General features: G+C 42.3%; 1 protein-coding gene and 1 long non-coding RNA gene across 4 annotated transcripts; one reads left to right on the top strand and one right to left on the bottom strand.

The window, feature by feature from the left end:
- Positions 1-2,545: 2,545 nt before the first annotated feature.
- Positions 2,546-6,615, bottom strand: LOC135180919 (uncharacterized). 2 transcript variants are annotated; one of them, XR_010304605.1, is made up of 3 exons: positions 6,475-6,615; positions 4,612-4,743; positions 2,546-2,845 (listed from the first exon to the last, which is right to left on the bottom strand). It is a non-coding gene; the product is annotated as an uncharacterized LOC135180919 (long non-coding RNA). The 2 variants fall into 2 exon arrangements; XR_010304606.1 differs by having other exon boundaries at positions 6,503-6,615.
- Positions 6,616-7,424: 809 nt separating this feature from the next.
- Positions 7,425-17,241, top strand: SMIM10L3 (small integral membrane protein 10 like 3). Of its 2 annotated transcripts, XR_010304604.1 has the most exons (3): positions 7,425-7,675; positions 9,287-9,425; positions 17,169-17,241. XR_010304604.1 is itself a non-coding variant. In XM_064153775.1 (2 exons), the coding sequence occupies exons 1-2, from the start codon at positions 7,490-7,492 to the stop codon at positions 9,305-9,307; spliced, it is 207 nt and encodes a 68-aa protein (XP_064009845.1). In that variant the 5' UTR covers positions 7,425-7,489; the 3' UTR covers positions 9,308-15,644. The 2 variants fall into 2 exon arrangements, 1 of the variants encoding a protein (XP_064009845.1); XM_064153775.1 differs by lacking the exon at positions 17,169-17,241 and having other exon boundaries at positions 9,287-15,644.
- Positions 17,242-24,518: the final 7,277 nt, after the last annotated feature.

Genomic DNA, 24,518 nt, shown 5'->3' with positions numbered 1-24,518 from the left:
AATAAGGTCGTGAATCACAAATTGAGGTTTCGATCAGTGATATTCCACAAGCTATCACCTTGTCTTCTCTTATCCAGTGCAATTATTGAAAGTCTTTTTCTTAGACATGAAGAGGAGATGATTATTTAAAATTGTTTTGGCTGCTGTCTGAATGTGCACATTGTGTATGTGCTGGCAGTGAAGGAGGATTATTCTTTGTGGATGGGGAGTGGCAGGGTAATCATGCTGATGCAATACTGGAAAGTTCTGCTCACCCTGACACAGACCAGCAGCACTATGGAGACAATAATTATTTGCGTCTTTATAGTATCTTTCATCCCAAACTATTACTAAGTGCTTTTACATGTTAGTTCATTAATAAAGCCACAAAGGAATGCACAGAGAAGCTGAGAAGTATCAATGTACACACCGAACATACAGGGAAACACGGCAGCGAAGCAAGCAGAGCACCTAAGAGTGATTCATAGGTGTATTCTCTCACTCCTAGATGACACTTCCTGCTGACATCACTTCTGTTCAGATGAAAGGAAACAGCATTCTACAATATCTAGGTCAAAAGTAAAAGCCTGTCCAGTGGCATAAAAAAGTGGTTTAGGGATGAAAACCTGTAATTGTGGTTCACAGTCACTTCAACCCGGGGGTTGGACTGAAGTGCAAGAGCCAATTTGACATGAAGAAAACATGCTACCCCAAAGTGTCAGAGGGCAGAATAAGGTTTTCAGCATATTGCACTCTTGTCTCTCTAGATATTTGTATTAAAATCAGGAGGAAAAAGAGTTGGTGGTAGAAGTCAGGTAGTTAATGATGTAGTATCAGGGATATAGTAACTTGTAGAAAGAAATATCTTCCTGGATTCCTTCAGTGTTTTCTTTCCTGTGGTGTTATCTGCCTAAGTGGCTCTCCCACTCACAAATTAGGACAGTGGCACTATTTAAGCTGTTTCAACAGCAGCTAAAATCTTAGAGAGTCACACCTAGCAGTGCCCGAGATTCTGAAGTATTTTGCTTGATGATCTTTGAAGTCTTATTATGTGCCTTCATCAAGCTAAAAGAGCACATGTTTTCAATTAGGAAAGTGACACTATGGATGTGGCTGAAATCTTTATGGAACTTCGAGAGATCCTGTGGCATAAAATTCATCTTAGAATTAATGTAACTCACAGGTAACAGCCTGCAATTTCTAGATAGTCCAGACAGACTTTTTTTGGCATGACTAGTGTCTTGAGTGTTGAAAAAAACGTGTACTAACATGTGACATGCATGCTGGTCAAATATAGTACGCAGTCTGCTCTGGAGAAACTCAAGCCAGCAATGAAAAGGGAACCACACTTTTATATGTCAGCATTTGCTACACCAGAGAGAACAGATCAAACGAGTGGAAAAATAAAATGTTAGTCTATAAATCTCTATGTCGATAATAAAGCATTGTAAAATAAATGCATCACATTCACGTGACACCAGCACAGATGATTTGGCTGGTATAAATACAAGAGAAACAAGTCCTGTATTTTCTTCAGGTAGCTTCTGATAAATATCTCTTCTGTTAAGAGTTTCAGTTATAAAAACCACATAAGGCTTTGCATTCATTCATGTCTGCCCTCAGGTTTAGCAAGCAGTAAGGGACAGTGCTTACTGCAGTGAGAACTACTGTTGAAGGCAGTGGGTCTCTATACAGTAATCCCTGTATGTGGCTGAATGAGGAATAAAGACATCATTATATAATTTTATATAAGGACCTGAGATTTCTTGGTGCCTCCCCAAGCAGAACTACAGGAATAAGCTATTTTCTAACTGTAAGCATGACATCACTCCCTGAGGTGAGGCACTGTTGCAGTACACAGCTGTGCAAGCTGCAAGTTCTCAACTTCTGCCTCTCTGGATAACAAGCATTTTGCAAAACTGAGACTTAAAATATTAAGAAAAATGAGAAAAGTTGAGTAACTGATAATTCTGCTTAATTCTGCATTTGAGTGATTGATAATTCTGGTTAGTTAGGTGTTTTGATTCAATGTTAGAACATGCCTTTATTAAACTGATGAAAAATACCTGCTCCAGTAAGGTCTTGTGCTTTTGTAATGCTGCCTGTGTTGGAGTACCAGTGCTTCTCGGTGCAAGCTGTGTGCAACACTGTGTTAGAACACAACAGCTTCTGCAAGAGCTGTTTATTCTGTCAGTAGCCTTCCATGTGTCAAGCTGTAACTAGCCAGCATTGTGTTGGCAGAGTGCAGTGTGTTCTACACTTAATTTTCTGGAAGATTTTGGTGGGAGGGGGTTCTGAACTCAACATCATCACAAAACAAAGGACTAGACTGAATGTTTTTGTCAGCAGGAACAATAAATTCTCTGAGAAGTGCCTGGGATTCCAAAGTGGCAGAGTAGATAGCTGCTGGGGAAGGAAACATGGCATCAGCAAACAGGCTACCAGAGATGGTGACAAGTTTCCTTGCAGTCCTAAAAAACTCACTCACAGGGGGGTTTGTTAGGAGCCATCTGGCTTTTTTAAAGCTGAAATTTCAGTTCAAAAAAAGATGGAAGATCACAGGAACTTCAGAGAACAAAATGTTTTATTGTTTAAAATATTTCACTCTTACCCTTTTTCAAGTGTCTGTTGTGATCTTGGTCTTTTGCAATCATTTTATCCATCATTTAATGTGATTTTTGCATAGATATAAAAAGGCAGCATACAGAGAGAACTGCAAGCATAAATGCCCCCAGACTCTGTTTTGCTTAAATACTAAGTGTTTGTGGTTTATCTGGTACCAATTCTTACAGAGAGATGATCAGAAGCATGAAGATTGATCTGTGTCATGCTCCAGAGGGAAGAGCCTTTCCAAAGAGGGTGTCTCCTAAGGACAGAGAAGACAAGACAGAGTTAAACGGGAATGCAGTTAAATAGTACTGGTCTATGGAGTGGGCATAGCAAGGGCCTAATTTTCTAATTTTTCTTTTTCTTTTTTAATACAGTAACTTAAGAGCCTTGAAGGAGAATAATCCCTGCAGAAATCTACAAGGAACTACTTCCAAACACAATAGAAATATGCTGAGAAAAGCATAAGAGGACATTTTGAAAATGTAAAAAAAGTCAGTAATGTTGACTAACAACATTTTTTCTTTCAACTAAGGAATATTTGAATAGCTGAGAATAAATTTTAGGTAAAATCAAATAAAACATTAAAATACTTGAAAATATAAGGATGTGCCTGTCTGATACAACAGAGAAACCAAGTCAGGATTAGGAAGCAAAAATGGCATTAAAGTGAGCCCTATGAGGAGAGGCTGAGGGAGCTGGGGTTGTTTAGACTGGAGAAGAGAAGGCTCAGGGATGACCTCATTGCTGGCTACAGCTACCTGAAGTGAGGCTGTAGCCAGGTGGAGTTTGTCTCTTCTGCCAGGCAACCAGCAACAGAACAAGGGGACACAATCTCAGACTGTGCCAGAGGAGGTCTAGGCTGGATGTTAGGAGGAAGTTCTTCACAGAGAGAGTGATTGGCATTGGAATGGGCTGCCCAGGGAGGTGGTGGAGGCACAGTCCCTGGAAGTGCTCAAGCAAAGCCTGAATGAGGCACTTAGTGCCATGGTCTGGTTGACTGGATAGGGCTGGGTGCTAGGTTGGCCTGGATGATCTTGGAAGTCTCTTGCAACCTGGTTGATTCTATGATTCTGTGATGGAAAACGATCTCTGCAGCCATCAGCCACAAACTGCTTATCAATAGTTTTGAACTTATGCATATTAATCAGAGTTCTAGAGAAGTTGAAAATTACCACCACGACAGAGCTGAAATCAAAGGAGGAAGTGTGGGAAGGTTCTGAGGTTTGTTTTCACTGTCAACATAGCTAATTTCCAAATCTCTATGTGACAAAATCCAGTGAATCTATTCAAGTGGTTTTCAGCTGCATTATCCACTAATTTCCTTGCTGGAAAGCTTAACAGTGTTTTATCAATCTCACTATTTAATTAAAGAATTAGATTCAAATCCACACTGATTGCTAGCTTGTTATTATGACCTAATGAATTCATTATATTGCCTATTTTAGTGTGGAAAGTAATTTATGGTTAATCAGAATTTTAAAATTGATACTGTATCACATCTGTTTTGATGTGCAACATGAGCCAGAACTAATGAGAACCTGGCAGATATCTAGGGATAAATGTAAAAGTTAATCAGCTTCCCGATTTAACCTTTGTGTATCACACTGCATTCCAGTTTAATCGTGGAAAGCTGCTAATTGTCCTGCGGCAGCTAAATCACATTTGTGCTTAGCTGTTGAGAAGATGGTCTTAGGGCACATAACAGAGAAAGGAATGAAGACAATAGGGAATTTGAATGACCTTGGAATTCCAGTGTAGGGTTTTGGCACATTTCAGTTCCTGTGCCTCCAGTGCTTCTTGTACTAAAGGGGTTATTACCAATTTCAGATGAGGAGGAAACAAGTCACACAATTGTATTCACTAGCCAGACACAGAAGGGAGGAGGATGGGGACACCACACACCACACCAAGGTAAAAGCACTGCTCTGTACATTACTTTCTTGCTTTCAGAAGCACAATATCTGCCTTTGGAAAATTGTGGCAGAGGTTAAGACACTGTGGAACTGGAAGTTGTTGCATTACCTTTACAGATAATGTATCTAACTTCTGGCTCCTGCCTTCTTTTTCTTGTGTAGCTTGATGTACTAATAACAACCCGAGGGATAGTTTTGGAATGTGCTCTTGGGGAGAGTGAGAGCTATTATTTCAGGTTCTCTGAAATGGAAACACATAAGTCCTCTGAAATTTTCACTCTTTGGAATTGTACAGATAGACTTGAGGCCACCAGGCACATGAAAAAGACAAAACTGTAGATCAGTTCTGGCCTCAGAGGAGACAATTCATTTTTGATTACAGCAGTGGCAGAAATTTATGGCAAAAGAAGGACCTAAAGATCTTTGAATCTGCTAGGATGCCTTGTGCAAGATGGACAAGTTCCTGAAAAATGATAACTCCGAGACAACTTTTCAACTCCACAGGCTGAAATTCAGCCAGAACTACTCAGAAGACAGCAGTGATCTGTGGCTGTCCAGAATTGAAGAATGGGGGGTGTAGGTCAGGGATTTTCATGCTAAGAAGGACCTGAGATCCAAATGGGTTCCTTTGAGTCTGTTCAGAAGCTGGTTGGTGTTAAAAATAGCACTAAAGGCATCTTCAGTCACTGGTTCTGCCATTTAAAATCATGCTCTGCCACAGCAGCCACAGGCCAGGCTGGGGGGGCCTGCAGTACCTCACCCCTAAGACTGTTCTCAGAACACCTCATATCCTTAAAACAGTCCAATTCACAGGCTCACAGGATGTCAGGGGTTGGAAGGGACCCAGAGAGATCATCAAGTCCAAGCCCCCTACCAGAGCAGGACCACACAATCTAGCTCAGGTCACACAAGCACACATCCAGACAGGCCTTGAAAGGCTCCAGAGAAGGAGACTCTACAGCCTCTCTGAGGAGCCTGTTCTGGGACCCTTACAGTAAAGAAGTTCCCCCTTGTGTTGAGCTGGAACCTCCTGTGCTGCAGCTTCCATCCATTGCTCCTTGTCCTATCCCAGGGAGCAGTGAGCAGAGCCTGTCCCCCCACCCCAGTCCTGACCCCCAGCCCTCAGATAGTTACAAGCATTGATTCAATCCCCTTTCAGTCTTCTCTTCTCCAGACTAAGCAGCCCCAGGTCCCTCAGCCTCTCCTCATCAGGCAGTGCTGCAGTCCCCTAATCACCCTCACAGCCCTCTGCTGGACCTTCTCCGGCAGATCCCTGTCCTTAAACTGGGGAGCCCTTTCTCAGAACACCTCACATCCTTACAGCAGTCCCGTTGCCAGCACACGCTGTAAGCTTACAGCAGTCCCACTCCTGAGAGCACAAGCCAATGCCTGCAGTTCCCTTCACTGAACTGTTCAGAGCTTCCAGACACACACAGGCTCTTCCACTCTTATGCAACTGATGGATTACAGACAAAGGGATGGCAGACAAACCTGGAAAGATGTCCATTTTTGACCTGGAATTATTCTTTCTCTGTACACCATAATGATTCAGTGGCAGTAAAATAGCTCTTTAAAGGGATTTTAGATCAATATATGGATTTTCCTGTTTCACTTTGGAGTTACTAAAAGCTGATTGAATGGGAACTGCACGGAACTGTTCTGGTAGGAAAGAAAGGAACCACCTTCATAAATGGTATCTTTTGGGGCAATCTTCTCTTCCCACAAACCAATTGTCAGGATGACAATTTATCCCCCCCCCCCCCCAAAAAAAAAGCTTCCTACGAAATGCTTGCAGAATGTTTGCCAACCGTAATGTAACCCATACTTGAGCACTCGATTTTAAACTCAGATGAGAACTGAAGTGTGGATTTTAAAGCTATAGGAAGTATTTCCTGGTGAAAAAAAGCTGGCTCGCAGAATTGAGCATCTAATTGCACGAACAAAACAACCCCTCCGCACCCAGACATCCTACTCAGTATCGATGGGTAAAGGCTTCAGACCTCTCCTTCACAGCCGAGGGGCGCTAAGCTGGAGACAGAGCTTAGAACCCCCCGCGGGCTCTCCGTATGCCTTCCACGGCGGCGGAACCCGACGAGCGGCTGAGCGGAGGCGGTGAGCGCAGGCAGCCGGCGGTGGGGGCAGGCAGCCCGCGGTGGGGGCAGGCAGCCCGCGGTGGGGGCAGGCAGCCCGCGGTGGGGGCAGGCAGCCGGCGGTGGGGGCAGGCAGCCGGCGGTGAGCGCAGGCAGCCCGCGGTGGGGGCAGGCAGGGGCAGGCAGCCGGCGGTGGGGGCAGGCAGCCGGCGGTGGGGGCAGGCAGCCGGCGGTGGGGGCAGGCAGCCGGCGGTGGGGGCAGGCAGCCCGCGGTGGGGGCAGGCAGCCCGCGGTGGGGGCAGGCAGCCCGCGGTGGGGGCAGGCAGCCGGCGGTGGGGGCAGGCAGCCGGCGGTGAGCGCAGGCAGCCCGCGGTGGGGGCAGGCAGGGGCAGGCAGCCGGCGGTGGGGGCAGGCAGCCGGCGGTGGGGGCAGGCAGCCGGCGGTGGGGGCAGGCAGCCCGCGGTGGGGGCAGGCAGCCCGCGGTGGGGGCAGGCAGGGGCAGGCAGCCCGCGGTGGGGGCAGGCAGGGGCAGGCAGCCGGCGGTGGGGGCAGGCAGCCGGCGGTGGGGGCAGGCAGCCGGCGGTGGGGGCAGGCAGCCGGCGGTGGGGGCAGGCAGCCGGCGGTGAGCGCAGGCAGCCCGCGGTGGGGGCAGGCAGGGGCAGGCAGCCCGCGCCGCTCCCCGCGCGCCGCCCGCGGCCAGCCGTGACGAGAGGCGCTGAGGGAGCCCCGCGCGCTGCGGCACGACCGCGGGCACCGCCCCGACGCACGGCGTCAACTGACGCACGTCCGCGCGTCGCCGGCGGAGGACTCCTCCCCGCTGGCGACACCCAGCGCCGGGTGCGGGGAGGGGGCGGTTGCGGAGCCCGGGCGGCGCGGCACGGCCGCTGCAGCGGGTATATGGCGGCGGTTCTGTCCGCCCTGGCTGCCAGGCTCTCCCAGTCGGCCGCGGCCAGGTCCTACGGGGTGTTCTGCAAGGGGCTGACTAGGACCCTGCTCATCTTCTTCGACCTGGCCTGGAAGCTCCGCATTAACTTCCCTTACCTCTACATCGTCGCCTCCATGATGCTTAACGTGCGGCTGCAGGTGGGCAGCGGCGGCGGCGCGGGGAGTGGGGGGGGCTAGCGGTGCTCGACGTGGGGTTGGTATGCCAAGTTTTAGCTCCGTGGTGCCGCCGCTGGGCAGCGGAAACCGCTGGATGCCAGAGGCAGCAGCGGCTTTGCATCCCCTGTCCTTTCACCCCGACTAACTAACTGTAAAGTGCTGTCGGCCGCGTTCCGTGCCCTGAAGAAGGGCCGCGGGGGGCATTGCACTCCCTTGTGTCCCCAGGGGAAATGTCGCTTGGGTTTTGCACGGCTGCAGTCAGCTGCAGAGACCTGCCTTTGCCGGGGTTTAGGTGTAGGTACCCCGTTACGCTGCTTGCTCTGGATGTTGGCAGCAAAGGCGCTGCCTTCGCAAGTTTGTCCATGTTACTAAGTCGTAGCTCCCTTAAAAACCACACCATAAACTGCCAATATATGTACTTTAGTAGTACGTTGCTGATAATCTGGGAGGAGCTAAGAAAATGATTTCTTTTCAGGTGGTTGGTTGGTTTATTTTTAAACACTTTATCGTTGTTGTTTGTGGGGTTTTGTTGTTGTTTACTTAAGAACAACCAGAGCAGGGAAAATGGAGAGGTAGGCTTAAATGATAATGTCATTGCATGAAAATGAAAGTTCGTGTTTGATTTTTTTATCTCTTCTGTCTGGAGCCTCTTTGTACACAACACAGAAGTCCCTAAAAAATGGTTGACCTAAAGAGGAGCTCCTGCTCTGCAGAGTTTAATTGTCGTTGGTTTTCCGATTAAATGACCGCTATTAACTGGCAACAGGATCAAGCTGTGGAGTATCACAACAAACATCTGTCCTTTAGATACTTTGAGACGCTTTATTTTGCCTCATAAACATCGCTGTGAGGAGAGGTTTGACACCCGGCTAGCAGCCAAGTGCTGAAAGACAAGTCTGGTTCTAGTCTGTGACTTGTGAGAGGTAAACTGAAGTGGGATCTCGTGTTTTTATTTTTGGGGCTGCAGTTCTGAGGCTTGAAATCGAGCCGTGCTGCCAGCAGTTGTACACGTAGCTGGCTAACCTTGGTGGTTAAAAATGCCTTGCCTTTGCTTGTTATCTGTGTTGGTACACGATAGTGCTCTTGTAACAACATCAGCTTGTCATTTGACAACGTTGTAGCCCTCTTAAGCGTGCTGGTTTGGCCAGTCTGACCAGTTCCTTTTGGGAAGCTGTGCATGGTACCTTTTTGATTCCCAGTGTTGTATGTCTGATTTCTGCTTATAGGAAGGTTACTATTTGCCTTCAGTGTCAAGCTACTAATCAGTTACAGTCTGTATTCCTACTGGTTAAGGAAAATGGTAGTTAGGCAGAGAATCTTGAGCTGCTCATTTGCTGACTCACTTTGATGCTTGTTATCAAGAGTTTGTAGCAGATTAAACTGAAACTAGAGAAGAAAAAATATATTTGGATGTATTTCCTTCCTCTTTGGATGTGTTCTGGCAGCCTGCAGGGAGACATGTCTGCTTGAGCTAATCTTATTCTGTGCACTTGGGCTATTCTTTAAAGTTTTGGTGGTTTTTTTTTTCTGTATACAGGGCACAAAAAAAAATGGTGTTTTAGTATAATAACTTTCTGCATTCCTTCCCTTTAGGTCCATATTGAGATCCACTGACTTGGGACTTGGTGTGCTGCTTGCACTGTATGCTGGAACTAGAATCAGTCTCTTCAAACTCAGCCTGCCGTGAAACAGCAAAACTATGCTTGTCTTCTCCAGCCCTACAAAGAAACCAGTATGTGAGCATGGCCCAGCTCATCACAAGGCAGCAGCTCACCTGACACACATGCATTCCACGTTGAACAATTCTCAGAATCATAGTAGCAGTTTACAAGAACTATTTTATTTTAACACCGGGAACTGTTCTCTCTTTAATACTATACCTCTGCCTTCTACTGGCAAGGAAATGCCTCTGACTTTGAGTGAATCAGCAGGGAGGAACTCAAGTGCAGCTGCTCTGTGGAAGGATTCATTTCATCTGCACTTTTCTTCTGGGAAGGACAGTCTTGACAGGGTTTATAGCTGCATTAGTAGCATTTCAGTAATGGGCTGGCTGCAGGCAGCTTGTAGTTTTGCTGGAGACTTTAGCTCATGCCATCCAGGAGATAACTTTGTATGTTTTGCACACTTCTGGCTGGGAAATTTGCAGTATAATACAACCCTGCAGTTTCTGGAATTAGAAATGAGTGGTAGCAGAGAGACCAGATCACAGCTTACATTTCTAAAAGAGTTGGAGCTCAGTGGACTTGCTGATCTTGAGTCTATCCCAGTTGCCTCACTGAAGGAACATGCTCTGGGACTCTTGAACAACCAGAAAACATGTTTTTTCCTCTGTTACTTAATCCTTGTATCTTCAGAGCAAACACTTGGATACAATCAAATGCTTTCAAATGTACAATATGTGACTAATAATTTTCATGTCCTACAGCTAGTAATTTCTGTGCTAGCTTTTGCACTAGCAGGTCTCTGGTGTGCAGTAGTGAAGGTAAAAAGAGTACTAAGATTTTAGCAATTACTATTTTTAACAATCATAGAAAGCCACCTGAATAACAGAGACAAGGTTACAGTTCAGGTTTTAGTGAGGAGGAGACAGATGAAGTAAAAAAAATATATTTGTACAGTTGCTAACAAAACTGGCTGGAAGAATAGCAACTTTTTTATATTTGTCAAGGTGTATCTGCATCTGAGTGGAGAGAACTTAATCTCAGAATTCTTTGTGACTTTTGCAGGTCTGCCATTTATACTAGGCTGGAACTCAATCTGATGGTTTAGCACAGATCCTCTGCTTTCTTTAGGGTTTCTATCAGCAGAGTGTTCTGGCTACTTTTTATAACCATTTCCAGTGAAATTGTTCCTTACAGAATTGAATTCCTGCTCTGAATCCAACAGTAAGGAAAATAGTCCTCAAAACACTTTGATTGGGAAAGCTGTTGGGAGGATGGTCTTCAATACAGCATAATTCTCAGCAGTGTTCCTTTTCAAGGGTGGTTGCTGCTCTAATCAAAACAGTATCTCATGAGCTTTATTGTGCTACAATAGACACTAAAGAATTTTTTGAAAGAATGTTGCCTTTCCTTGAGAAAAAGTGATTGTTATCACTGAAGCCTGGTAATCACTTCTGGGCCTGTTGACTTTGGCTTTGTGACAGACTTTTGACAACAGGGCTTGGCAAAGAATGGAGCAACAACGTTGGAATCAATAGACCAGCTTGGGAATAAGAACTCGCAGGAGTAGGCTCCCATGGGCTCTTAGATGGAGAAACTCATTGTGCAGTAGGTCAAAGTTTGAACTCGTGTCCAAAATTCTCAGCAAGGGAGTTGGTGTAGGTGAGATAAATATGCTCTAGGGACTTGCCTAAAAAGGGAGGTGTTGATACAGTTAAACTGTGTTTTCAGCTCACCCTTTACTCTCAAAGTGAGGACTTGATGCAAAGCAAGTGGTTTGCACACCAATTATCCTTTCTGCTAGCTGTCTTACTTCACTTCGGAAGGAGAATGAGTGATGTTGCATTTAGTCTGAGAAGAATTCATCTGGAAAGCCAGTAGAGTTTCTGATGTGCTGTTTGGGGTGTTAGCACACCTGTGTGGAGAAGTCCTTGACTGTGAAGATGAGATGCTGGTTATCAGTGTTACAGGGAGAAATGTTGCATTTTTTTAACCTTATGAGTGCTGAAAGTAAGATATATTACTTTTTATGTTAAGTGATACATGCTTTTATTTTCTCCATTGGTTGGCTATTTCTTCAGGATGTTACTTTAATTTAGAAAACATTTCCCTCCCCTGTTATGTAGTTTTGTTATTTATCCTCTAGACTTTTGGTCACAGGATAACCTGTTACAAAATTACCAAAACCTCTCCAATTATTAATGGCTGACATATTGTAAGTCATGGACAGCAAATAGTCCAGCCACTCATGCTACTCCTTCCCAGCTGCACTGCTGCAATTTATCACCCTTGCAGTGGTATTAACACAAGTGTTTGTGGATCAAGATTGCTGAAGCAATGTGGACCTGAAACCACAAAACCCCAGAAGCAAAGACACTTCTCCACAAGCCTGTGGCTTATTCGAGTTAGTGTTAGGCTGCTGTCTGCGTACATCTTGACCCAAAAAAACACTTGGCAGAGCTGAAGGTAGAGGAATGAAGGTGGGAAGGGAGTGGAGCCTGTTTAAGCTGGCTTGGTTGCTAAAGAAAATATTGTGCAACTAGTTTTTTAAGGTGGTGTTTTGTGTTTGTTTTTGTTTTTTTTTTCTTTTAAAGTTGCATCCACAACTGAGTGCTTGAACTTCCTGTATCAAGAACTGATTGGTGTATAGTTGGATCTGGAGTTGCTTCTTGAGACCTTGTGTGTACAGCTTGAAGGGTTTGGCCTGGAAGATTCTCTAAACATGTAATTTGGGAACCATAGGTGTATACAGCAAAAACTCGGGAGGTGATACTATTGGGGTAACAGGCAAGAGGAGTAGCTAAAGGCATAAAAGCATTAATCTGTTTTTTAACACACCTATTCTTCATGGTCATTTTAATACAGAGAGGTGGGAGGGGACACCAAAACATTAGAAATCACCCATAAATGAGAATCTAAATTTGTGGAAAGCAGAGTGCCCATGAGTTGTCTCTTTATTGATGACAAGTCTATGCAGGGGTGGCATCTTGGAAGTTTGAATCATGTTGTGCATCACAGTCTAGCTAATACAGTCCTGTTTTAAACAAAACTTGCTTTGAGTGGCCTTTAATCACTTATTACAGATCACTTTAAATAGATACAATACAGCTAAGCAAAATTACTGATTTTTTTGGGGTGTATCATATGTATATAGAACATAAGATATAAAGAATATGTCTTAATGCAGTGGATTTAATCCATTTTAAAATAGTTTATGTACTTTGCCTTGGATTTTATTGTTTAAAACCTGAAAGGTAACTTTCTAACTTGAACATTCCTTCTGAAATTCAAATAAAGGACAGTTTGGTATGTTAAAATCTCATGTAATGTACTGCACTTTAAGCTAGAGCAGGCCATTAATCAGAAGTGCTGTTCTTGCACTAATAGAATTGTTGGACTGGCAGTGACAACGCTCAAATGGCTTTTACTGTCTGGGGGGAGAATAGTGAACCAGAAGGATTACTGCAGGCCTTTGAAACTACAGATAAGGCAAACACTATGTGATTTAGGCCACTCTTCTCTTCCTACAGATGTTTTTGTATTAACTCATCTCGAAAGATGGAAGGTCTCTCAGCTAAGAACCAGATTGTATGGAGTTGTGTTGCTTCAGTAAGTCAGATGTGGAAAGCTTTCTCTGAGTAAATGTGTTGTGAGGGCTGAGACTGTTTTGGATGATTATTATAGTACAGAAGAGTAACATTTTTAGTACAGACAAGGGACCTTTATACTGAACCAGGAGTTGCCTTCTTATTTCCAATTCCTCTCTCATCTTGCTCTTCTGTTGCTGATGGAAAGAGGTATTTTGAAGCAAAATGTCAGGATTCTACTAAACAACTCGTGTTTTCTAGAATTTCTTTTATCAATGTCCAGATCCTTCCTGCACTACATAGCAGAGTTCTATTTCTGCCATTAGAAAACAAATCAAGAAAGAAAATACTCAATATTTAGACAGTTGCTTAGTAGTTTCCCACAAATGTACACTGGAGAGGAAATTTACTGTACTGCTTTAAAAAAGAACCCAGGCTTCTAAATGTCTGCACACAGAGCTCTGCATGGAGATAAGTGTTTTAGCACAGTGTGATGTTGGAATGCTTATGCAAATGCTCATTTACTTTCTGCCATGACCATGCAAAATGCAGTAGAGGTGGTGGTGTACTTCTCAGTGTGATAGCAGCTAGTGCAATCTTGGCAATCCTGTGTACGTCGTCATGCACCAGGAGGCAGTTTTTATCTGTAGACATTTTTTAGCCTTTTGCCTTTTCAGTGTTGGGTGGTTTGGTTGGTTGCCTGTTTGTTTGTGGGGTTTTGTTTGTTGTTGTTTGGGGCATGGGGGTGGTTAGTTGACTTCTTCATTTTTCTTGGATTTTCTAGGACTCTGAAGACTGCACTTTCTTAAACTTTACCAAAGTTTGCTTTCTTTCTCCTTTTCTCCTCACTTGCCCTTCCTGATAAGTGTACACACTCAATTTTTGGAAGAAGCAAGCCTGTACATACTCTGCTAATACATTATTGTCCAGTTGTTCCTTTTGTTGTTATGGCCTGGTGTTATCTGTATTTTCTGCCTTCACCATCAAATCTCATCGTAAGCATATGCTGATATTCCATTTCAGAAACACTGCCCTGTAATTAATTATAAGTAGCAAACTGACAGAAACATGTAGAGATGTAAGCATCTATAGTCTGTCATTAGGGTGTATCTGACACAATATGTTTTCAGTGTGAACACATTTCTGCTGTTTAAAAGGAGCCACTTTGATTAAAATCTAATCTTTAATTTGAATTTGTAGTACCTCTGTCAGCTGAGAATTGCAGCTAGAATTGGGCTTCTCAAATATATCAATGTCAAAATGTAATAAACAGGCTAGCTTAAATACTTTTTTAGGTTTTGAAGGTACAATATTCTGAAAACTGACATGAATGTACTCCTAATATTTTTGAAACGTTTTTTCCCTTAGAGTGCATAGACTAGAATGTGTTCTGATACTTGTTTTTGTGATACAAAGTCAATAACTTGGGGGGTGGGTGGGTGTAGAGGAAACCTGAAGGATTAAAAAACTTGTAAGGAATCTCTTTGCTGTTCCTCAAGGAAGAGCTGGGTTCCACAGAACTTTCAAGTAACTTGCTGCTAATGAAAATACTAATTTATGGTCAGCTTGCATACTTAAATACGAGGACACTTGGGTATCAACCTGCTCATGGTGTGAAAACATGAGTAACATGGAAGTGCTAGAATAATGCTGTCCTTCACCACCCTGCATTAAGGAGATCCTGTTGGTGTGTACTTTGAGATTAATCCTATATGACATCTCAATTATCTTAGTCTTCTTGCAATTGATAGTAAAAGATTCGGACCGAGTAGGTGGTTAATTGTTAATGAGGACATCAATTTAAACACTACATAGTTTAAGAAAATGACTGAAGAGACTTCCAGAAAGAAAATCTGCCTTGAAAAGATTCAGTTTACTTCTGTGATCTCAATCTCTTTAGAGTGTTTTTTGCAAATCTCTTCTTTGTGAAAGATCTGTAGAAACCTGATAGCAAAAATGGTTAAAATGCAAACTTGTAAAGCATTGCTGTTGTTTGATTTTCTGTTTGTAGCTAACGTTACCTATAAGCAAATACAGAAATACCTAGATGTAATTTAAGCTTTTGTTCTTAAAGTAGGTAAATCTAATGCTTAGTGCCTGATTGATCACTTCCAAGTCCAGTGTTCCATCAACTTTCTTGAGAATGGACTCTACTACCTGCTGGTGACTAATTTTAAATGCTGACAGTGCTGCCTGTAAACTGTGATGTTATCCATGCAGAGCAATTGTAGTCTTTGGCCCTAATGTTTTGGTTGTTTTTTCCTTTTGAACCGCAGCGTGGGAGATGGAGAAGGCTGGCACAAACTCTTTCTGTTTGTTCCAGAGAAAGATGTTTACAACTTTGTATATATATTTTAGGAATTCACTGTAACACTTTTTAACTTGTGACAGGAGCTTCTGTAGCTAACTCCAAATCTGTTGTCTTTATGAGGTGAATGCAGACTCTTGAGTTAGTGTTGTCTAGGCTCCCAGAAGCTGTTGCTGCTCGCTTACACCACAGGAGGGAGTTAAACATCAGTCTTTTGAGTATTTCCAGTTACAGCATTTTTTTTTCTTAGTACATTTCAGTTTATGCTGACTTTGAGTTGTACAAAATCAATACATGGTGGTGATGTATTGTAACTGTTTACAGTTGAACTCTGAGTATCAGTTGATGGGTTTTATCAAGCTATTTAAAAACAAATAAAAACCTTTTTCAAAATGGCCTTTTGTCTGTGCTCAATGAAGAGCTCCTCTTAGCTAACACCTCCTTCCACTTTTGCACTGTGTAAATTGCACAGACGTACTTGGAGGAGGTCACGTTTCGGACAATAGGATGTCAGATAGTGAATGGCTTTTTCAGAGACACAATTTGAGATGTGTGTACTGAATACCAAACACATTTTTTAAAACTTTGTGAGAAGAAAAGTGCTAAATGCCTTACACTTGTCCTTGGAAGCTTGCTGTATGAGCTCTAGGCTAGCTTAAGCAGGTTAGCCACCAATATGCACTCAGGGTTAAAATCGCCGTAGTGTTAAGAGCTATGTTAGTCCTTTTTACTGAATGAAATACATTAAAGAGTAGAATAAACATTTATCTTCTGCTTCATGGTGATTGTTTAAAAAGAAAAAAGGCAGAAGAGAGAGCCCTCACTTTTCAGACAGCTCTTCTGGAAGTATCATTTGATTTTCTGATCCTAGACCCCAAAGGCTTAACCTACAGGTTTTACTTGGTTTCAGGGTTTCTATATGCTGCAAGTGATACATTTTGAGGAAGAATGTTATGTACTGTATTTCTTCTGAAAAGAAATGGTATTGACAGCTCTAGACATATTAAAATATTAATCTTTAATCTCATAATTTAAACAAAAAAACCCTCAACCAAAGCCATACACATTATGAAATTCTTCCAAATGTTACACACTGTTAAAAGTATCTCCAGGGATGGAGGACCATAACCAACACAAGTCAAATGCCCACCTCTTGCTCATTGAAAACACACAAAGATGCCAGCAGCAATGACAAGCAGAATGTTTTCAATGCATTTCTTTTCCTTATCTAGTGACTCAAGCTCTTCATCACACTTTTCACAATTAGCCCCTCTGAGCTCAGCAATCCTGTCTTGTTTTATCGAATTTCTATTTTTTTAAACCTTGTTTTCTACAGCAGAGATTGCTAAATTGCCTTGCAGGACGTGGCCTTGTAGTGCAAGTATTGCACACTGACTACAAGCACTGACAACCCGCTCCAGAGTTAGGATAGCTAGCAGTTTTCCAATTCTGGTCTTTGTCCCCCCTCTTCAATATAAAAGAATTTAAAGAAGTATTTCTGTGATACTCTGTAGTACCTTTGTACCTTTCTAAGGGCTTGCTTGTACACCTTCAGGTGTCTGTCATTTTAAGTCAGGTTTGTAGATGACTTTCTACCAGGCTGAAAATCCGAGACTAGCACAAAAATGTGATCTACTTGTCAAGACAGAGTGAAAATGCAAACATTTCTCACAGCTGGACAGCCTTTTCTGCTCCCTCTAGCTGCTTTTTGAGTGAGAACATCTGTACAGACTAGAGCAGGTTCTTCACTTTTATAAATAATGTGTTCCAATAAGCTGTTGGTTAAGAAACAAACACAAAAGCTAGCTGGCTGTGTTGTCACTGTCAAAGACAGTTTTCAGAGCTCTTCCTCACATTTTCTTACTGGTTATAATAATTTGCAGCTGACAACTGTTATCTTCTGTTTTCCTTCTGTTTAGTTAAACTACTTGCTTACCAACACCAACAAGCTAGAAGTCTGCAGATTTTCATCACTGGATATTTTGTTATGGTCAGTTCCTCTTTGCTACTTGCTCAATTTAAGGTTCTCATTAAGTATCCATAAGGCATTGTAGATGTTCCTGAATGCATTATTTAGCAGTTTCTCTTCCCTCATGTAGGAAGTGTTTTTTCTGAAGACCTCTATTGAAACAACACTGTCCAAAGGTTTGATTCCATTTTGGATACTGCTACTGTTACTATAGTTGGTATAAAAGAATGCTTTTATCAGTAAGAAATGCCTCTGGTAAATCTTTGTTACTCACATGTGCTTGTTAAGTCCAGCAGCTGATGTGCCTGGGAGGGAACCACACTAGCAAATATTCTAACTGTGAGAGATAATGACATACACAGGATGACTCTTGTCAACCTAACATACAAAACCTGAGAGATAAGGAATAAACTCAGCAGGAGCACAGGGGGAGAAACCAAGCATGAAAAAAAGGAGTGCTTTGAACATATTCTTTGTTTAATTGTGATAGGTCATTTTGCCAGAAATACAGGATGAAAAGATGTGAATTACAACTTGAGACAAAAAGCAGCACAGATACGATCTGATTTTCCTTTATAACAGGAACTCTGTCACATAGTTCAGATTCCATAGAGGGGGTGGAGTTAAGTAAGGACTGGAAATGGGTTCAGAGGAAATAAAAAATCCACACAAGTATTTTACATCTGCTTTACTGAAAATTACACTTTCACTGGCTTTCCCCAAGAGTTAGTTCTGTTATCCTTCTAGTCCTACATACACCTTAAGATAATGCAGAGCTAGAAGGTGAAGTAGTCCATTAAAAATTTGGAGCAAGTAAGCAAAGTTTGGGGATTGGTGTTTTTCTGGTTTCGTTTTTCACTTCAGAAAGTGTAATCAATAAGAAATTTGATAGTAGGATTTATCTAAGCAACTTAAAGTGGTTTTAGTAGGACAAATCACTGCTTCAATCCTGTAATCCAATCACATAAGATCAGTATTCATGTCTTGCCTTGCTGACTTAATGAAAGCTCTGTATGCAAGAGGATCTCCTTAAGTGAGCCAAACTACAAGGTCTGGACTTCAGTGTTTTACTGGGATATCATTAAATGGAGCCCAGGTTAAAAATCCAGGTGTACTGACAGTAAAGCAAATGTGCTTCTTCCTAGCAATACAAGAGTTCTGAAAAAGCTTTAAGTATTTTAGCTGAAGAATATGAAGACAAATTTACCTCTTTTTAACTCTTTTCTGTATGACTTAACCTTTACTAAAACGGAACGAAATATAACATAGATAGAAAGGAGAGCTCTGTACAAATGATGCAAACAGTTCAGAGCACTTCAGGAAGCAACAGTTAAAGTAATGCTGCCAGTGTAATCTTCATAAAAAGGACACCTAAAAATACCTGCTGGAACGATTTAATCTATGAAGGAGATAACCATTCTCATCAACAAATCAAACAAGGTTTTCATTGTGAGAGAACGAGACATTACTTAAGAATAGTGCCCAGATAACAGTCTATTTATTTTGCAAATGTGCTGAAGACGTTGAAAAAAGTTCTCTCTTTGTTTAATTGCAGTTATCTGCCATCTTGTTTTTCAGGTTTGGAGTCTTCCATGCATACAGACTTCTGGAATAGCCTTCCAGATGGGCATAAAAAGCAGGGGTGCTGTTTTGTTAGTCATAGGAGTTTAGCTGTGTTAAACTATTCTACTGTGTATCCCTCTTCTACTGAAATGGTTTCTTTGGAAGCAATACCAAGATGCAACAAGCCTTACCAGGCCAGAGAGGAGAAAACATCTTTGCGTTAAAGAGTGCATCTGTTCTCAGCTGGTACAACAGAACTAAACATCCTAGTTTCTCATGCTTTTGAACAGCAGGTTTCAGGGAAAAGTTTTTCAAGTATAAATGTGCTTTTATTTCTTAAAGCTTCATTTTCCCCCCACAAACATATAAGCAAATGGAGAAGATATCTCTTAAATATATATATTCGTTGTCCACTGTGAAAATGTTGAGCAGTGTATGTTTACTTGAGGAGCTTGGTGGATTCAAATTGTGCATGTGAAACATGCAGATAATTTTTCTATAAAAGGTGCTTTAGTAGGTTACCACCTTTGTTTCATGTTGGCTCTTTTGGGAATTTGCTGCAACCTGCTGAATAACACACCTGATGCAGACATCTTTATTGCCGTGAGCTTGCATGTGGAGAGATGAGATTTCTGGTATCTGAGAATCATAGAATCAACCAGGTTGGAAGAGACCTCCAAGATCATCCAGTCCAACCTAGCACCCAGCCCACCAGACCATGGCACTAAGTACCTCATCCAGTCTTGAACACCTCCAGGGACGGCGACTCCACCACCTCCCTGGGCAGCCCATTCCAATGCCAATCACTCTCTCTGACAACAACTTCCTCCTAACATCCACCCTAGACCTTCCCTGGCACAGCTTGAGACTCTGTCCCCTCCTCTTGCTGGTTGCCTTGGAGAAGAGACCAACCCCCACTTGGCTACAACCTCCCTTCAGGTAGTTGCAGACAGCAGTGAGGTCACCCCTGAGCCTCCTCTTCTCTAGGCTAAACACCCCCAGCTCCCTCAGCCTCTCCTCATAGGGTTTGTGTTCCAGGCCCTTCACCAGCCTAGTTGCCCTTCTCTGGACACGTTCCAGCACCGCAACATCTCTGTTGAATTGAGGGGACCAGAACTGGACACAGTACTCAAGGTGTGGCCTGACCAGTGCTGAGCACAAGGGCAGAATAACCTCCCTCATCCTACTGGCCACAATGTTCCTGATCCAGGCCAGAATGCCATTGGCTCTCTTGGCCACCTGGGCACACTGCTGCCTCATCTTCAGCCTACTATCTATCAGAACCCCCAGGTCCCTTTCCTCCTGGCTGCTTTCCAGCCTCTCTGTCCCCAGCCTCTAGTGCTGCTTGGGGTTGTTGTGGCCAAAGTGCAGAACCCTGCACTTGGCCTTGTTCAATCTCATCCCACTGGCCTCTGCCCACCCATCCAGCCTGGCCAGGTCCTTCTGCAGGGCTCTCCCATCTTCCAACAGATCAACACCTGCTCCTAGCTTGGTGTCATCTGCAACAGAATGAAACTTTTAAAGATAATATAAAAAATGTGCAGTTGAAGTACTTCGTAGGACATTAGTTTTTCAAAGATGTCTGCTGTATTTTGTACACTAAGTAATTTTTTTTTTCACATTACATCGCCTGTTTTATCTGAATCAGGCAATTTGCCAACCTTAGCTTTTCATGATAAATTCTGCTATACAAAGCAAAAGTTTTTATATCTGAGGCCACTTCCTTCTGCTATTCTATCATCTTCCTGGTTTTGTCTGTTTGCAATAAATGCCTTTGTATTTTCACATCTTTTAGATGCATGTATACACAGATCCTTTCCTCTGTATTAAAACTAATAGCTGCAAATTGTTAAGGATGAAAAAGCCAGACCGTTGGCTTCCATTTCATCACACTAATGTATACATGGTTGCTTTTATATTACAGTATTAAAAGATCTTAACATATAGATATTAAAAGTATTTCCTGAACGTCCTGTTTTATAACAAGGTTTTAAAATGGAAATACTCTCTGGGTACAGCTATATTTGAGCACTACAGATTGACACACGGAGGCTGGGTACTCACTGTGAAAATGTGTTATTTAAAAGCATCTCAAATTTAAGTACACTGAAATTTGAAATCTAAAAAGAAATTATAAGGGAGGCCAAACATTTCTCTTTTATCTGTCCCAAGAAGTAGAATATTTTGGCCTGAGGAGAAGAATCTAGAAAACTCAGCAGTAAGGAGAAGCCGCAGAGATCCCTGTGCCCATAGTGGAACCCAAAGAAACATGAGGAGACAAGGGGAACTGTGGTCAGGGGTAAACAAAGAGATTGGAGGAAAAAAGTTAAAGTTGCAATGCAGCAAACTGGAGAAAAGTTTTTGGAACCTGCAAGAAAAAGAAGCTGCCCCTGATGTCACTGCCCCGTTTAGCACTCTGCCATGAATTCCTCTTTCCCACAGAAAACTAAGGATGTAAGCTGCAAATCATCATGTACTAATCTTTTAATGAAGCTGGGTTTGTTGTTGTTCTGTAGACTTATTGTTCCTTTACAACTCTATTAGCAGACTAAAAATAACAAAGGCAGTTCTATCAGTTAAGAGTACTGTGCTGACTGAGATCACAGCAATCCTTTGCTGACCACAGAGGTACAAATTTATCCTTCACGTAACTGCACTAGGGTTAACTGGAGTTACATAAGGAATTAATTTGACCTGTCTCCTCCATTTCCTTGGAAAAATTCTTTGTTTTGGTGCTTGCCAAGTTTTAACTTTGACTCTCTCTTGCTTAACATCTTCTTGTACTTAGAGACTGTTTTTCTTTCTTTCAGACTATAAAGAGAAATACAGGAGAAAGATAATTAAGGTGAAGGTCTGTTCTTCTAAGTTGGAAGTACACTTCCACTATGGCAAGAAAATGCCAGAATCTTTTTGTGTTGGTAGAGAAGTGTATGTGGTTATTCTCACACCCATGAGAATATGAAAGGAATAAAACAGTAGTATGTATAGGCATGACAGGGAAAGGATATAAGCGATGTTTTCTGCCTCAGACCTGGATGAGTCACTTAGTGCCATGGTCTAGTTGACTGGGTAGGGCTGGGTGATAGGTTGGACTTGGATGACCTTGGATGTCTCTTCCAACCTGGTTGATTCTACAGTTCTTGGCCAGAGACAGTAGGAATTTAAAGTACTACATACTACCTTTTACAAAGAATCACTTCCCTTTATCACCTGCACTCAACAAGAGCTATATATTAAACAATAACCTACAAGAGAAGCTAAAGGCATACTTCATACTCTTGCCAGTATATAATTTCACAACACAATATATTTAGGTTTTGGATGGTGACACAGCACAAAACTGTGCAAGGTCAACCCACCAGTACAAAGTTATTTAAGAAACAGACCTCTTGCAAAACCAGGTGTGGAGAGTGGTTTTACTCCTGGTGGGTTTACATTAGAGTTGGTATTATCTACCTTCCTGCTGCTAAACCAGGATAAAGCTTGGTCTCAGCACTGTAACTCACATTTGGCTAATCTTAAGAAGAATGCTCCTATGTGATCTTGATCAATTTATTACCATTCAATGATCTAGTATTGCACAGATCAGACATTAACAAGTATATTAAGCCTGACTACAGGCACAGTTTGAGAAGGGCTGAGCAGGAGGGATCAGAAACTGAAATTGATGGAGATACTCTGTGGGTCAGAATAAGGTTAGAATTCTGCAGGGTTATTGGCCATAACATAATGATGCAGCAGCCTGCCTTCTTTTCACACCACCTGTGTGAATGCTGCAGTCTTGCCAATGCAACTGCTGTGGGACCAGAGTGTGAACTTATCAATGGAATAATTCTGGTTAAAAATGATTACTTTAGACAGAACTTTTAAAATCTGCTTTGAGTGATCTGATTTACAGTGTGGCTTCACAAACACTTGCAGTAATAGCTGAGAGAGCACTAAAAGTCACAACCAGTAGTTGCCAGTTCCTGCTCCTGTCGAAATTTATGGTTCCGTGTTTATTAAACCCAGATTTGTGCACTGTGGACTTAGCCAGCAGCAAAATTTGAGCCAGCTCACGTGGAGATATGCAATTGCATTTCAGATGCTCACTGATGAACCAACAGGACCACCTGGTCTAATCCTGTAACACTGAATGTCATGAGTGAGTCCAGCTTGTTACTTGGCTGCTGTATGTACCACGGGATGCCAGCCCTGGTTACACTGTGGAGCTGTTTAAGAAAGCTGCTCTGGCTGAGGAGGAAGGAACTGTGGGGGCCTCCACTGTTTCCAGCGCTACTACAGTAAATCCCTCAACTGCTGCCACATGCATGCAGCTAGTGCAGAGCTTGTGTGGTTTTTGCAGCCCAGGTACAGCACTCAGCATAGGATGATGTAGGAATTTTGGATTCCCAGACACTGGAGAGGCTGCAGAGTGTTATGTGATGACACACTTAACCATCCCAAACAGGAGATAGCCAGGAGAGGTGAATTCCCAGACTTCCCATCAGTGTGCTCTCCTTTCATAATTATTTTACATCAAGCTCTTTGTAATTTTCCTGAGATAGAAAAAAAACCCCAAACCATTCAAGCTTCATGCAAAATTCCACTGTTTCAGCTGTTTCAGCTCAGGTTCTTTGAATCCAAGTCCTCTTTTACTGTTATTTTAGGCCCAGCTTTCATCCTAGAAAGCATCCTGCTTGTGTCTAGTACTGTGCATAATTAATACAGGTAGAACAAGTTCTAATGCAAAGTATATTTCAGATCACAACCCTCATAGAATTGGTGGACCTCCACAATTTTTAATGCATTTGGTTTTCCTGACTGGGATATCCTGGTGTTCTTTACTCAATGACTCACCAGTAGCCCTATCAGTGTTACACAATGGAAACACACAGTGACTTCCAAAACAAGTAACATTTGATGCTAAGAGTAGATTAAGCTGATTTAGAAGCCTTTTAAAACCAACAGCCTCAAAATACAGCTAGAATTGGAATTAGCTGCAAATAAAATACAGACTATGATTTAATAAGCTGCAAATAAAATACAGACTATGATTTAAAAGTTCATCTTTGCATGGAGACTCATGCAAAGTTCTCAGAAGAGAGGCATCTTTTAACATTAGGGGGTTTGACTATTTGAAGATATTGAGCTTCCTATCCACACAGAAAAGCATTCATAGAAGATGTTTGACTTGCTAAGCTTCAGCTTTGATGTTTCCCAAAGCAATATAAAATGCTTCCATGCAATTTTCTTTTTGCACTAAATGAAAGGTGTAAGCACTTTTGGAACTGTTAAGACAACCAGCAAACAGGATTTTCTGTGAATGTGTTTTTCCAGCTGAGACAAATATGGTATGTATGACAGTATAAACATTTTAAGAAACAATACATGGCTGTGAACTGTTTGCCAGACAGAGGAAGTCAAAGAGTTTGCCTTAAGGGTTTAAGAATACCAGATTATTCAAGAACTGATAAATTAAAAAACGACAAAAAAAGGTAAAAAGAAGATATGATGATGGACAAAGACCTTCCTGTCTGGAATCTGCTTGGCAATGCTTCTTGAAACACAAAATTGGCTGGTCTAGATTAGAAATAAAAGTATTCTTTAAAACAAAGGCTGAGTATTGATGGTAGTGACTCTGACTATCAATTACCATCTCAGGAAAAGGAAAGCTTACACCATTTTTCTAAAACTGTGAGCAAGTGGAAAAAGCAATCAAGCAATTCTAGTTTACAAACTGTTGCACAAAGTCTAT

The sequence above is a fragment of the Pogoniulus pusillus genome, chromosome 13 (genome assembly GCF_015220805.1).
Source record: "Pogoniulus pusillus isolate bPogPus1 chromosome 13, bPogPus1.pri, whole genome shotgun sequence".
Classification (NCBI taxonomy): Eukaryota; Metazoa; Chordata; class Aves; order Piciformes; family Lybiidae; genus Pogoniulus; species Pogoniulus pusillus.
Note: the sequence above shows the minus strand (reverse complement) of the source record. Positions and strands in the feature narration are given on the sequence as shown.